This window comes from Chelmon rostratus, chromosome 16, assembly GCF_017976325.1.
Source record: "Chelmon rostratus isolate fCheRos1 chromosome 16, fCheRos1.pri, whole genome shotgun sequence".
Classification (NCBI taxonomy): domain Eukaryota; kingdom Metazoa; phylum Chordata; class Actinopteri; order Chaetodontiformes; family Chaetodontidae; genus Chelmon; species Chelmon rostratus.
In genome coordinates this window covers 6,509,887-6,525,427 of record NC_055673.1, presented here as the reverse complement: position 1 = coordinate 6,525,427, position 15,541 = coordinate 6,509,887, and the positions used below count along the sequence as shown (strand labels likewise).

The 15,541-nt window shown below is 39.9% G+C and overlaps 1 protein-coding gene across 1 annotated transcript; it reads left to right on the top strand.

The window, feature by feature from the left end:
* Positions 1–7,136: 7,136 nt before the first annotated feature.
* smim13 (small integral membrane protein 13) lies at positions 7,137–10,546 on the top strand. The gene is made up of 2 exons (XM_041955816.1): positions 7,137–7,628; positions 8,737–10,546. Exons 1-2 carry the CDS (start codon positions 7,553–7,555, stop codon positions 8,922–8,924), a joined length of 264 nt encoding a protein of 87 aa, XP_041811750.1. The 5' UTR covers positions 7,137–7,552; the 3' UTR covers positions 8,925–10,546.
* Positions 10,547–15,541: the final 4,995 nt, after the last annotated feature.

Genomic DNA, 15,541 nt, shown 5'->3' with positions numbered 1-15,541 from the left:
CGCCATGGTGATTGATATACTCTAAGTTAACACCAGCTGAGAACACAGATACAATGTGTGTGTGTGTGTGTGTGTGTGTGTGTGTGTGAGAGAGAGAGAGAGAGCTGTACAGTCCTTGGCTGCAGTCTTGTTTGCACAAGTAAATCTTGTTTATCACACCCATTCAGGTGTTTTGCACAACCTTTAATTGTCTCCACGCATTCTTCTTCCCTGTCAAAACATGGCACCTACATTACCCATAATGCAATGTGACTGCCAACGTTGGTCAGAGTTTCGAGTGTGTTTTGGTAGTTGTGGCTAATGTAGCCTGGAGCTGCCAGCCTCAAGCAGAGATGAGGAGCGGGCCACAGAGGTCTGATAAGCTCACTTCTTTTCTACTCAACACCCCCTGATTTCTGTCATTGTCAGACTTGTACTCGTCAGCCACAACTGATGCTGACTCAGTTTGTCAGATTTCACACAGCTCCCTCTGGAGACACAGAAGGTTTTATAAAACTATTTCACACATTAAAGGAAAAAACAGTTTGTCTGCATATCAATCATTTCAAATTACTGTTTGAAAAGTAAATACATCTAAAATACACAGCGATGGGGGAAGTATTCAGATCCTAGGTTAAGTGAAAGCATTACTGCTTATTAAAAAAATACTACATTACGATTCAAATTCCTGTACTAAAAAGCCACTGAAGTAAAAGGTCAAAATGTACTCATAATGTCTGTACTAGTACCTGTCAAGCTTGTGCTAATGATGCTTACAATGCATGTAAGGTCATTATATGTAAAGTCTGCAAAGTCTGAAAGGTAACTTAGCTCTCAGATAAATGAAGTGGAATAAAAGTATTACATTTTCTTCTAAAAATTAGTAGATGCAGAAGTATAGTATAAGTGGCATAAAATAGAAATACTCACGTAAAGTCCAAGTACCTAATAAAATAAACCTGACATGCGGTATTCCACAGGGCTCTATCTTAGGGCCAGTTCTTTTCAGTCTATATATGTTACCACTTGGCAATATTATTATAAATCGTAACCTCAATTCCATAATTATGCAGATGATACCCAGCTATTTATGTCTGTAAGATCAAATGACTACAGTTGCATGTGTCTCAGTCATCAGCTTGTGGATGACTCAGAACTTCTTACAGCCAAATCAACACAAAACTCAAATCCTTATTATTGGAGTGAAAACTGAGAGACAGAAACTGTCTGAACACTTAAATCTAAACCTACATTTTATTTCATTTATGTGTTTTTATTGTTTTATCACACGTTATTGTTATTTGTTTTTATGTTAAGCACTTTCTGTTGCATTTTATGCATAAATTGTGCCATATAGATAAAGTTTATTATGATTCTTATCATTACCTCACATTTGTATTTAAGTATAGTGAGTAAATGTGCTTTATTTATTTTTTCCACCACTGACTATGCAAACAAGCAGAGGACTATATACAAGTAACACAGTATGTAAACAGGTTTGCATAGCACTAAGGCCTGCAGTCTTCTCTGCAGTCTGAACACATAGAGTCAACAGATCATCAGTGGTGCAGGTTAAAACAAACATTGTGAGCCGTCAAAACTTGTCCTCCAAAACAAGCCCACAGCTAAACCACATTTCTGAATATCAGTATGAATTCTGAATATCATCTCCCTAAGTCCACACAGAGGCCAAAAAAGAAAACGTTTTGAGAAACCAAAGCAGCTCAGACTCCTTTAATGACACAAAGTCAAATGTGTTTGCAGGGGGGTCAGATAATGATCCACTGGGCGGATATCAGATAAAACAGCATGTACGGAGGTGGGACACAGTTTCAGTTAAACTTCCCTGAACTCACCCACAGTTACCACATACTGTGTTTGCATGAGGCAGGTGTTGAAAATATTGAGCGTTGTGTTCACTGACTGCTTCATACAGTATATTGTTACACAGTGAGCATACTTGGTCATGGGACGCTTAGCAAAGACGTACAACAAGCTGCCGGGGGAAACCTCTAACAGTGAGATTATGAGTCACTCACGGAAACAGTTTTCCATTGATGTCCTCTTACTGTACTTTCCCAGCATACACTCCAAAATTATACTGACTAAATTCATATTAACATACTCAAATACACATTCCAGGCACACACACATGTACCAGAGTGAGGATGTGGAACATGGAAATGTTGTTGTCAGCAGACAGCAATTTACAGTGAGAACACATGAAACTTGATCATTGTGTGTTAATTGGGCCACTGAAGCAGTAGAAGCAAGACTTACACAGGAAAGAAACATGAAAAAATAGTAAGCGGGCCATATAAACATGTACTTTAAACATGTTAAGCAAACATTTCTGAATGCAGATAGGCCAGTGTAAAGATGCAATATTATGATGAGCAAGGGAGCATGGGTTAAACATGGGGAGGCAAAAAACAAACGTAATATTTGTAGATCCCATGTCGCTCCAACAAAGTTTGGGCTGTTTACAGTGGTTATGACTGTAATAATCTGCGGGTGCTCGCAAGAGTAGTCAACATGTAAATATCAACAATTGTGTTCTCTGCTGCACCCTTTTCTGTTTAATAGCCACGCCTGCCAAGAAAAAGGCATGATAATTACTACACAATCAGTTGGTGAGAATTTCTCACCAGCTACGGAAAGTCTGTGTAATGTTGGTGCAGCATGTGGAAAGCAAACAGAACAGCCTAATGAGCTAACAGCACTGCCATCACATAAAGATGAAAAAAGAAGTTGCTAACTGTAATTTCTAATAAAGAAACCTGGGTTTATCACAGGATATTTGTCGCTAACTCGTGTACTCGGTTGGACATGCATAACAGCAGGGATGGTGTTTTTCTTCCTCGGCTGGTAATCCGTCATGACGGGAGTTACAGTGGTTGGTGGTGGGAGGGCACAGGGCCCGACCCCCTGGTCGTACTTATTTAAAGCAACAAAGCAAACACTATACCTCACCCCTAACCCTAACATTAAGAATAATACATCTTAAGCTGCTAACCTTATTTGTGATCCTTTGTTTAGTTTTTAACTTTGTGGGGGACATAAACCCAGTGCCCCTAGTAGATGGTGCTGGTGAATTTTATGGAGGTTAAAGACAAAGAATGTTCTACCATGATGGAAAGTAACTAAATAAGTTTGTTAATACTGTACTGAAGTGCTATTTTGCAGTACTTTACTTCAGAATGTCTATTTCCATTTGTATCATAGCTTTAGTTACTAGTAACCTTACAAGATTTTTACATATAAAACACATGGTCATCAGCAAATTATGCATCATTATAGATTACAGATCCCAACAATGTATTAAAATACATAAAATTCACTTCAACCAGCTGTGCATTAATAGGCTGCTCACGTGTTAGTATGTCAGTAATACTATTCCACTAATATATGTTTCTAAAACATTCTGAAAGAGGAAATGTTATCCCGTTAATACTTTTAGGTTTGATACTTAAACAGTAAATCTCGCTGATGAAGATATGACATCTTGACATCAGAACCGCTGCAAGATCTCACAGGCCTTTACCATCAAAATGTTACTCATCATCAGACTATAGTCGGTTATTAAACGCCTCCAGTGGTTGTCTTTCTTGAGAGGAGAAGAGTTAGATGACAAGATAGATATCACTCTTCCATCTGTCAGCAAACATGAAGCTACAGGCGGTTATCTTAGCTTAGCTAATAGACTGTGAACAGGGGGAAGCAGCTGGCCTGAATCAAAAGCACCTCTTAAACTGGTAGGTGGATTTTGTCATGAAAACCTCAGAGTTCTTGATTAAAGGACAGATCTTTGCCCAGAGCTAACCAAGATGTTTGTGTGCCAAGACCTAACCGAACTGGTGCATTCTCCTATTGGGAACACGCTTACACAGCTATCACAGCTTAATGAAACTTTGGGTTTAGATTGATTGTGACTAAAACACAAATAAAAAAAGAAAACAGCTGGATGAGCAGAAACGTGGGCCTATGAAATATCACAAGGTCTTCATTTGACCTCCTCAGAAATATATAAAAAGATCCATATCACAAACTGATTTTGAGAAATTGGTTTGTGCATTCATTTGAACAGATTAGATTACTGCAATGCTCATTTTACTGGATTATCAAAACATTCAATGGAAACACTTCGACTTGTACAGAATTCAGCCAATAGAATGACAAAGGTCATGTCCCCAACTGGGAAACAGCTAAAGTTTGGGTCATAGACCATATAAAACATGGACATTGCCTCTGTGACGTCACCTATCGGTTCATGAGGAGTCACCATAAAGCTCAGTGACGGTGGCTCCAGCCGTGGCCATCTTGGCAGTGCCAGACTCCACCAAACTCCCAGCTAATCCAAAACGGGGCAAAGAAGTGGAGCGTGGGTGAAGCTGAGGAGGGCTGAATGAAGCGTTGGGCGCTGAAACCTGGTGGCTAGCTGTCACTCAAAGTGACCATGTCCATAATTATGCATAACATTAAGCCTTGATATAATTTAAACAAGGGCGTTACATAAAGATTAAATCCCCCGCAGGGAAATTAGCTATAGAGACCAAAACCGTTTTTTGTACCAGGTTGTAAACGTGTTCATTTCTGCTGTAAAGATGAGCATTTAAAATTTTATAACCCAACTATAAATCACTCAGTCTGCTCTTAGAAGTCATCTCCCCGCTGATAATCATAAGTGCATAAGTGCATGCGTAAGTGTCCCTGCAGACACCAGTACTACAGTAAGTCTTTAGATCCACACTAAAAGAAAACAACACGGATGCTTAAAAAATTTATCTGACATCCATACAGGTGGAGACAAGTCAACACTGCCAACGAAACATCCCACCTTTACTGGGAAATGTCAGGTTCTTCGAGAGAAATTACACAATACAAGGGAACTGACACCAAACCGTTTATTTTAAATCTGATTGAGGGTCATGCTGAGCATTCTGCTGCATCAGAGAACATATTTAGTTGGTTACTTACATTTGGCCAATGAACAGCTGTTCATTCACACATCCAGTAGCTTTTCCCCCGTTATAGCCAAATTGTTATAATTATGAGTATTTTTTGCATTTTTATAACCAAATAAAGATGCAGCACATGATACAACAAAAACAGCAAACAATAACTACAAGACAACAACTACAGAGGAGGGGGAATGAAGCACAGGGCTCTTTGGGGTGCACGTCTTGTGTCAGCACCTGTGCAGATGACTCCAGACAGACAGTTTGATCGGTAAATAGTCAGACAGGATAGTTGCTGTAGGCGGGGAGATCTTAGGTTAGCAGAAACATGCAGAATGTGTGGGTTTACTTTGAACACTGAGTATATCTATGCTATTATGAGTCTAGAAATGATCTTATAGTATCCCAGCGCTGGCTTTAAACTTTGAAACCCTAACTTCCCCAGTTTATCTTATTTTATCTTAATCCAGAACCTGAGAATAAGGATCCTGAAGGTGAAAAACCTCATATGAAACAGTATTAAGGGCTTTCAGTTGGGCTGGACTGACATACTTTGGCTGGACACACTGTTCTATTCATGCATCTGTAAAATGCCTTCTTGAAGCATGACTCATGTGCTGTCTGCACCTTAACATACTATGCAAATACTGAGGTTTGTATACATGACAGGATACACTCCACTGCAAATGCACGCATGTCAAGACATGACTGTTCCTAGATTTTAGCAATCTTTTATTTAAGTAAAAGTAGAATAGAAATATTCTGTTACAAGCAATTTAACCTAACGCGGCAGATGGTTTGTTACACAGTAAGATGAAGTAGAACTCCTGCTTTTAGGAGTAAAAGTTAAGTACAAAGTACAAAATACAAAAGTATTAGCATCAAAAATATTCATTTTGTAGAATGGCGCATTTCAGAATGATGCATAATATATAACTGGATTATAATTAGATATACATTAATGCATAATTGTCAGGTACCTTAATCTAGTATAATCCATTGTGATTTATTTTTAATTTATATTTTGTATGAAATCAAGTCCAGTGAAATAAACATAGTGGAGTAAAACATACAATAAAGTACAGAATAGCAGAAAATGGATATACTAAAGTTAACTAAAGTACCTCAGAACTGTACTTGAGTAAATGTACTTAGATGATTTCAGACAGAGAATGACAGGGACTGAGAGGGAGACGTGGACCTGCATACATTTGCATTTTCTGATACATCATGTGATATACTCTTGAATTCATTAAAGGTCTCCTCACTTCTTTTAATGCCTCAGCATACTGAAAGACAGTTCACAGGTCACAGCAGCAAATCTGACATCCACGGCCTACTTTCTGCTGCACCACTGGAACACGTGCCATCTCCAGATAAGATATCAGCTACACATCTGCTGTTTAAATTCAGCTCCCTGTGTAACTCCACACAGTCCAGTTCGAAGGACCTGACCTGATAATGCTGTGAAAAGTTGCTTATGTGCTGCCCAGTGTCAGAATACAGGAAGACATCATCTACACCTACAAAGCAGCTATCCTAGAAGAGAGATTTGTTAATTGAACACGATTCACCAGGTTACAGTGGTGTGATAATGACTCCTCCTGCTGGACATATGAACCAATGCAAAAGTGCTTTCATGCATTGTGGTCTCGGTTACAATAAGAACTGAAAAAAATTCAGTGTTCAGTGTTGCTCCAGTTTTGAGCAAACATTACTTTGCTTGTTTGTTTGTTGTTAGTTTCTGGTTGCTTTCATGAACTTATTTCTTTTTAACTTATGGTTTTGTTTGGATTTGTTCAGATCTGTATAGTTCACGACTGTCCAAAACTTCTTTTGTCTGCAAAGGAAATACATCTAAAGCCTTGTGTCCCTGACTTCAGACTTTTCTCAAAAGAAGTGAAGTACTTATATTCATCCCATAATGATATCTGTAACAGAGAAGCATATAAGACTGCCACTTCTCTGGAAGCCATTGTGAAATTGAATTATTTTATTAGTTGCTTTGCATGTAAATTTCTTACACAAAAACAAATGAAATTAAGTGAAATATTCCAACTTATAGTATTACAAATATATATTTTTAGGACTGATAAAAAGTAGCAGAAATACCAAAAAGGAGAAGATCCTGACAATAATGCCAGAAACTTCACTACCCACAATTCAAATGGAACTCGCGCAGTCGCAGTTAGAGTCGGTCGCTTGACGCTGATTTTGTTGTCCTAACCCAGTTACTGTAGTGAGCTAATGCTCTGCCTCGTCTGAGAACTAGCAAATACATGTTGCAGTTATGTAGCCCATAGAAGAGGGACTTTGCCCTGCGGTGACCAGCTAACGTTAGCTCATGTTACAGCCCTCCCTCGTCGTGTGAAACTGCTGCCACTCCGTTTGTCAACCAGCTAGCTAAACTAGCTAGCTAGCCACACGCCAGCGAGCAAGCTGGTGTGAGTTTGCAATGTGCTGCTGTTTGTTTTCTCTCTCTCTCTGTCGTCTCGGCTAGCTATTTAACTCAGCAGCCAGGCGGCCAACCTTGCTACGGTGTCGTGAGGTGCGAAGCAGAAAAAACACCGCATCCATTTCCTTATGCTGTTGGTGCTATCAGGTGTCCAGCTAAGATGTGGCAAAGTGTCGGGCTCACACTGCTGGTCATTGTGGCCACACTTGTCTGTGCGCTGCTCTTCATGCTGTTCGGTGAGTTTACAGAAAATAACCTCGCTGAGTTACTTACATAACTAGCTAACTCCCTAAAGCCATTTTGTAGCTGGTTAAACTGTTGTCTTCGGATTGGTAACAATGACGCCGGGATCACTTAAGCTAGCTATAGAGGCTGCTATAGCTGATAAATTAGCTGAATGATTCGGTGTAAAATTAACTTTGACCATCTTAAAGGAATAGTTCCTTCTTCCCACCCAAACGTCCGACTGTTGCTTTAAAGTTGCTTTGTTTGGCAGGTCAGAGTGTATTGAGTGTCTTTGACCGGCAAGTTTCGATTTCAGTAAGGAGTTTCTATATTTATCGTGCACAGCGAAGGAGTCTGGCAGATGTCGGAACATAAACATGGCTGTTCCTGAACGCCTCTTCTGCAGGTGTATGTTCGCTCAGTCCCAGGTAGCCCCATCACTGAGTGTTTTCCATCTCTTCCACCTCTGCCCACACCTGATTAGCCTTAACTGCACACACCTGATCCATTTAATCAGGTGTACGTAGAGCAGTGGAAGATGGGGAATATTAAATGTTGGGCCCTAATTTTGTGCCTCTAATGTAGAAATATTACTGGTAAACCCAAATTCCAGTACTAAGCAGCTGAAAGAGAGACACTCAGCGATCTGTGGAAAACATCCTAATTGTTTTGACTCTTTTGTCCTTCTGAACGAAAAAATATTCAGCCTGCTGCTCAAGATTTTTAACCTGTTTTCCAGGTTGCAACTCTATTTCCTCTCCAGGTAGTCATAAATCACTTGTCTCCTTGCTCCCTTTATTTAACGTAAGAAAAATAGAAACACTTATTTCCTTTGAAAATATAATATATTGCGTATAATGCATCCATATAGACAAATGAGCATTATATAATACTTTTGAATTTTTAGTTCAGGTTGTACAAATTGACTAAGGAGGTGTTGTTTCTGGCTACTGTTTTTTAAGATTGGGAAATGGGTTAAAAGTCTTATTTATCACATGGCAGCCAGAATATTCAGGGGGTGAGAAGAGTATTTACCTCCAGGATTATCAAAGGTTGGATGGCTTTTTGCGCACCTTTATTATCCCTGTAAATGCCTATTCTCCCTTCTTTACCCCTCAGGTTGGTATGTAGTCTGGCAGCTCTTCCTGTCCAAGTTCAAGTTCCTGCGTGAACTTGTTGGGGACGCTGGGACCCCGCAGGCCGAAACACAGCCGTCCGAAACCAAGCCAGAACGTACAGTTAACGCCTCAACACGAAATCGGCCCAGGACTGCACGCCAAAGAGTTGCCTCTCCAGAAAGCACTTAATAGATCACCCAGACGGCCACTGTGTATCCTTCACGTCTACTCACGAAACCTCTCCTCACATGACTACTCGTCAGCCCTCTACCAACGTCACGTGTGACCATCAGAGATATTTCCCACTGATCCTGCGCTCTCCACTACACAAGGACATTGTGGACACTCAGTAGCCAGCCCTCCTCTTCACCAGGACACTTTAAACTGACCAGGCAGATCTCCTGGTTTCAAAGGGAAAAGCCATTTACGTACATTACTGTCCATTTCTTTGTCATCTGTTCATATGTTTGGTTATGTACAGTCGTCTGTGTACTGAGCAGTGAGTCTGGGGCTCCACTCATGCCCCTTCTGTTTTCCTGCAATAGTGACGGCCAGCTTTGATGAGTGGCCACGCTGCTTCCTGCCACCGATGTGGAGCCTGAAGATGCTCCATCACACAAAGAGATGTGTTCTTTCATGCACATGTTTTAATCTTGTGTTTTTAACAGAAGTATGTCCTACTTTGAACAGTTGAGTTCACCTATATCATTTCAACAACTGAAGATAAACTCTAAACTGAAACAGCGATTTGTACAACTGACAATTTGAATTCCTTTGAAACGTAACAAAGTGCAATGAAAGGAATGTTTATGCTGTCATTTTGTTGTTTCTTGCACAGTATACTCTTCGTATTATGGACTACCATCCAGTAGATAATGCCCAAAACCCTCCAAGGACCTGTTGGATAGAAGGAAGATGACAAATGACACGGCTTCATTCCAGTTGTGTAAAATGTGACCTTTTTTTCTTGCAACTTCTCCATCACCCTTTTTTTTATCGACTTATACTTGAAGAGTCAGGAGAAAGTTTCAAGGATTGTTGGTGTTCAGAAGCAGCTCTACACATTATTAGCTGATCTCTAGGAGCTACGAAACGAGTGGTGAACCCTCTCCCGTTCCCTGTGCCTCTGTCTGTACCAGTGCCTGTCTGCACAGCATCCACTGTTTGTTACATGACCTCCTTTTGTATAGCTGAGAGTAGCTTGGTTTCCATTACAGAGCAAATCAAAGCTGACAAGCAGTTAATATTTATGTAATATTCTCCCTCCAGATAAAGCTCATGTAACTCTTGCACCTTTTTATCAATTGATTTTTTTTTTTTTGTCAGTGGAGCACTAGCTTCAAATAAAAATGCCATAAACATTTTGAGCACTGACCTGTTTGTTTTTAAAGAAATAATCACTCTGGAGGACATGTGATTGGTAGTTCAAAGTATTGGAAGTATTCTTTAATATCATCCATAAATGACCAGTGTAATAAATACATGAAATACTCCATAAACTGTCTCATTGTAAATACACGTGCAAATAACCGTGTATTTGCCGTTTGGAAATTCAGATTGAGAAAACGTGAGTATTGACATTTGATGTCACAGTGGCTGTTTGAAGATATGATGGCTATTCCAAACTCGTCGAGACTGAACAAACAGCATAATCAGTAGATCAGTAAATAAAATAACTGTGCTGCATTCTGACCTTTGCATCCCAAACAACCAATATTTTAACCTCACTGACGGAAAGTAACTAAATACATTTACTCAAGAAGTGTACTTAGGTACAATTTGAGGTGCTTGTGATTGACATGAGTATTTTCCTTTTCTGCTGCTTTTCAGTTCTCTGCTACAATTCAGTCAAATATTGTACATTTTATTCAACTACTGCTACGGTTAATGTGCAGATTCAGATTAATATAAAATATTCTAATATTCCACAACAACCAACGAATCAATCATGACGTATTCTTACAGATTCAGCTAACCAGCAGGAAAGTAGTTTAAATTTTCTCCTGCTGTGACTGCTTACAGGTGAATGTGTTATTAGAATCCTGTTACATCATATTTATTATACTGCATGATGAGCAATTTTACGTTTGGTACTTAAAGTATATTTTGATGCTAATACTTGTACTTGGGTAAACTCAGTGAATTCAGGAGTTCTAACAGAGTATTTCCAAACTGTTGTTCTGCGACTTCAGTAAAAGATGTGAATGCATCTTCCACTACTGGGAACTGGTGACAACATATTTGATTTCAGACATGTTTCTCCAGTCTGACGCTGTGCACAATGCTGCCGTCTCCCAGTTTGACCACAAGGTGGCAGTGTGGCACTGACAGAAAACAGCATCCTAACCAGCCTCACAGCTTAAAGGAAAACTTCACAATTGAGCAAGATAGTACATGTTTCATCTCTTTGGTCTGTAGTCTTTACACTATCAATTGATGTGGATAAAGAATAAAATCCTTCCACCTGGAACTTTTTGTTTGAATATGTGTTACAGCTTAGAAGTAGACTGATGTAAAACTGTATGTTGGATGAGTGTGCAGACAGAGCAGTCTGCATTGAGCTTTAACTCCCACCAGGAGTGACAACAAAAGGGGGAAATGTTCTATTAAATGGGTGTATTATTGTTGTGCTGATAATAGTGTGTTTGCTCAGTTTTCATCGTGAGGTTTCTCTGGAACAAACTGCAGCTGTTTTGTTTGTCAGTGGAATTCACAAACCAAAACAGATGCTCAAACATACAAAATACTAAAAATAAAACAAATACGAACACAAAAACACATGTGCCGACTGCAGTGAACTCTCCTCGTGTGCCCTTCGAGCTCTGCTGGCTGATTTCAACTTGCTGCAATGAATTAATGTCCCAGAACTCGATGCAGTGAGTTAATCTCCTGTATGTAAAATCTAATTTGAGTCTGTTTAGCTTTAAAAGGCGATTTTAGTCTTTGGCAAGCCTTAACCCATTTCAGCCTCAAGGGTCATTAGCTTCTTCCTAACATGCTCAGTACAAAGCAAGGATGCAATGATCGTGGCTGCAAACACGTAGCACAGAGAGGTCTAAAGGCTCAATGCAGATTTATTGTCGGAAAGTTTCAGAAACAGAAGGGTAACGCAGTAGGTCAAATACATGACTGACACTTTGTAAAGTTCAAATGTATTGAATTTCTCCATAGACTGTGGGTTTTAGACTTTTCTGTATCAGTCAGCTCTTTTGAAACTCACAGCTGCAACAAACCCTTAGCCCACATCTGCTGTTCTGAATTTATATTTGCAGTCTGAGAACCAAAAAAGCCCCGAGAACACAGTGGTGGAAAGTAAATCTATTTATTCAACTACTGTACTTAAGTGTGCCCATTTTCTGCCCATTTTTACTGGTATTCCACTACATTCAGAGGGAAGTATGGTACTTTGTAATCCACTACATTTATCTGACAGCTGTACTTTGCAGATAATTAAAATAAACTATAATCAACTAATAATTATGAGTATTAAGGACACAGCAGTATATAAATGAGTTAACTTAGCTGCACTTTTACCAGCAGCAACATTTGATAATTAAATGACTGCACCAGTAATTATAATCCAATAATATATGTTTTGAAGGTGATACTGCAGTGATAATGCAGGACTTTTACTTGTAGTATTTCTACGCTGTGGTATTGCTACTTAAGTGGAGGCTCTGAGCGCTTCTTCCACCGCTGCAAGAACATACATGTAATTAAATGCAATGAAGAAATATTTAAAGGGCAGTAATTGATACATTTCACTGTGGCATGACTCAAATGTTGAGAATCCACTCATCCAGAATATCCAGCATCCATCATCTACTGGAAACAGATGCAGAAAATTAAGAAACCGCCCTCACAGTAAATTGACTCTGAGGCTCATAGTTTGATTCATACTAATGATGCCACCTCTCCCTCAGATCTGGCTGACTATGGTTCTGCCTGCAGCTGGGGCCCTTTTTTTTTTAAGAAAAGGAGGCCCTGCTGAGCTCCGAAGCTGTAATTTCAGAGCCTGCAAATACTTTACAGGAAATGATTGTGGTAAGCCAAGGAAATGACATAGACTCTCCAGTACTCTCTCTATATATACGGAGAGAGCCACACTTTGCTATTTGCTCCTGCTGTTGGCCGCAGGTATTGCACATTACCTCTCTGATGACCTTTCCACTGTTTGTTCACTCAGCAGACAGGTGAGCAGCTGACTTCTGCTCTTATATATCACTGCAAGTTTCCACCTCAGCAGTCCAACACCTGTTTGCCGTTTCTCGGCTCGACTAGACGGTATCTCATCGGGGAGCGTGGAGACAACTGCTCCAGGGGATTGAACAAAACGCAGCTTCAGCTCTCTGTCTCTGGAGCACCTTGTGTAGTTGTGCAATTGTGGTAAACCAAAGACAGCCATTTATGAGATGTTTGGCTGACTGCCCCTGGTGACAGACACATACAGAAGCTTCTGCCGCTGCTGAGTGCAGGACTGTGTGTTCTGGCCCGAGTGGATTTATTAGAGCTGCCAGGACTAAAATAACTCATTGATTCACCAATCTCTCCCCAGGTCACAAGCATTAATCAGACAAAAGCTATTTTCTCACTTGTTTGGAGCCACAAGATATCCTGGCATGCCATTATTACTGCCCTGCAAAAGCAAGACAGCAGCTCAAGAGCGAAAGCTCTATCAATTGAGAGCTAGCTGGCAAGATAGCCACAGCTCACCTTAGCTAAAGCTAAAGCTAAAGCTAAATGTACTTATTGATTTTTGCTTAGGTCACTTTTAATGGACCAACATCTCAGAAATGTAGCTATTCAGCATCGCTAAATGAGGAAGTCGGAAATCCAAATCATTATGTTGAAACAAGCCAGGCTAATCTGTGGCTAACGCTAACTAGCTAGCCAAAAAATAAGCAATAACTGCCATGTTGGGTTTTGACTCCAGTGTAGGACTGCGTGTTCTGGCCTGGATGAATTAGAGCTGCCAGGACTATAATAACTCATTGATTTGCCAAACTCTCCCCAGGTTTCAATTATTTGTCAGACAAAAGCAATTTTCTCACTTGCTTAAAGCCCTGAGATGTCTTGAAGCACCATTATAACTGTCCCACAAAGGCAAAACAACAGCTAAAGAGAGCTAGCATTATAGCATGTGAAAGCTAGCTGGTGAGAAAGCCATGGCCAGCCTGAGCTAAAGCTAAAAGTAAATGTACTTATTGATTTTTGCCTAGCTCTTATCTGTAATTGAAAAATATCAATTTTAATAGACCAGACCAGACCTCTCAGTAACTTCGTTATTCAACAGACCTAAATGAGGAAGTAGGAAAATTAAATCATGATGGAGACACAAACATAGCTAATCTCCTGCTAATGGTAACTATCTTAGCAGTAACTGCCACCTTGGGTTTTGACTCCAGTACAGGACTGTGTGTTCTGGCGCGGATGAACTCGAGCTGCCAGGACTAAAATAACTCAATGATTTACCAAACTCTCTCCAGGTCTCAATTATTTATCAGACAAAAGCTATTTTTCTCACCTGTTTACATCCCTGAAATGTCTTTAAATACCATTATATAACTGTCCTATAAGGCAAAACAGTGTCTGAGCTGCTTAGCTCAGTAGCATGGCTGTTGACTTAGTTTTTTAATATGTAGGTTTTATGGAAATTATTTTTGGGATACAGCAATCAGCCTAAAAAAAAAAAAAAGTAGTACATCTATCGGTGTGAAAACTTTAAACCTCTTTTTTCTCAGCTTCCTTTCTTCTGTGGTTTGTGCTCTCTGGCTTTGCAAGGCAGATTAGCAGCAAATGTCCGAGGTAGACTTGTAAAATGGACCTAACATCGCCTGATTTACTGTGTCTATCTGCAGTTTGGGTTAAATGGGATCCCTTTTTAAAGTCATTGTAAATTCCTTTCTCAACTCCCTGGAGAGGACAGAGAGGAATGCAGCGAATAATAAAAACATTTAGATTGCTTGTAAGTGCCAGCCTGTGTGAGCTCGGAGGATTTGTAATGAGATTTTCTTATTGGGAGCTGAAGTCGTGCAGTGGTCACGGGCATCTCTTCATCACACGGTCCCATCAATGTATCTGTGAAGCAGCTTCTCCACGGGGAGTTCAGTCAGAGTGTAATGAAAGAGAGGGAAGAGGGGCAGGTAAAAATGGGGACCGAAGCGAGGAAGAAAAACACAAAGGCTGTTTTGAGTTGTGTCCTGCAGCCAGTTAGTTACACCCAAAGACGCTGCTGCAGAACATGCACTTTCTTATTCTTATTGTACATTCTATCAATTCACAATACTTTGAACAAGAGCGAATGTGTTGCAGCTGATCAGGTTGCTCTAATAAACATGTATCTCACTGTAGATTAGAGGGCACAAATAACTCTGATCAGATATGACTTGAAATCCAAAATATCCCTCAGGCGTCCACGAGGATGTGATTGAGTTTGACGTTTGGGTTTCCACAGACTGAAAACAATGTTTTACTTCCAAATGTGGCTATTTATTAACTGCTGACTCATGCCTTGCATAAATCGATTCTTCATGGAAAATACTGTTTTCTATCACCCAATCAAGTCCCTGAGATGCAGTTAAAAGCTCCAGAAAACTAAACAAATGAGCATGTGTTCATTCTTGACTTCGGAAATAGTAATTTAGTAAAAATTCCTAACTCAAGGTCCTCTTTTTTTTTTCTTTTTTTTTTTTAGCCAGATGAAGACCATGAGATGCGGTTGAAAGCCCCATGAAAACAAAACACGAGCGCGAAAGTCATTCTTGTTCTTGGACATGGTAGTAAAACAAAAAAGAACAACACAGTCA

Excerpts from the sequence above, each read along its gene's own strand:
- smim13 (XM_041955816.1), top strand. The coding sequence starts at position 7,553 with ATGTGGCAAAGTGTCGGGCTCACACTGCTGGTCATTGTGGCCACACTT. Across the intron at positions 7,629-8,736 it reads GCTGCTCTTCATGCTGTTCG|GTTGGTATGTAGTCTGGCAG; the intron begins GTGAGTTTACAG and ends TTTACCCCTCAG.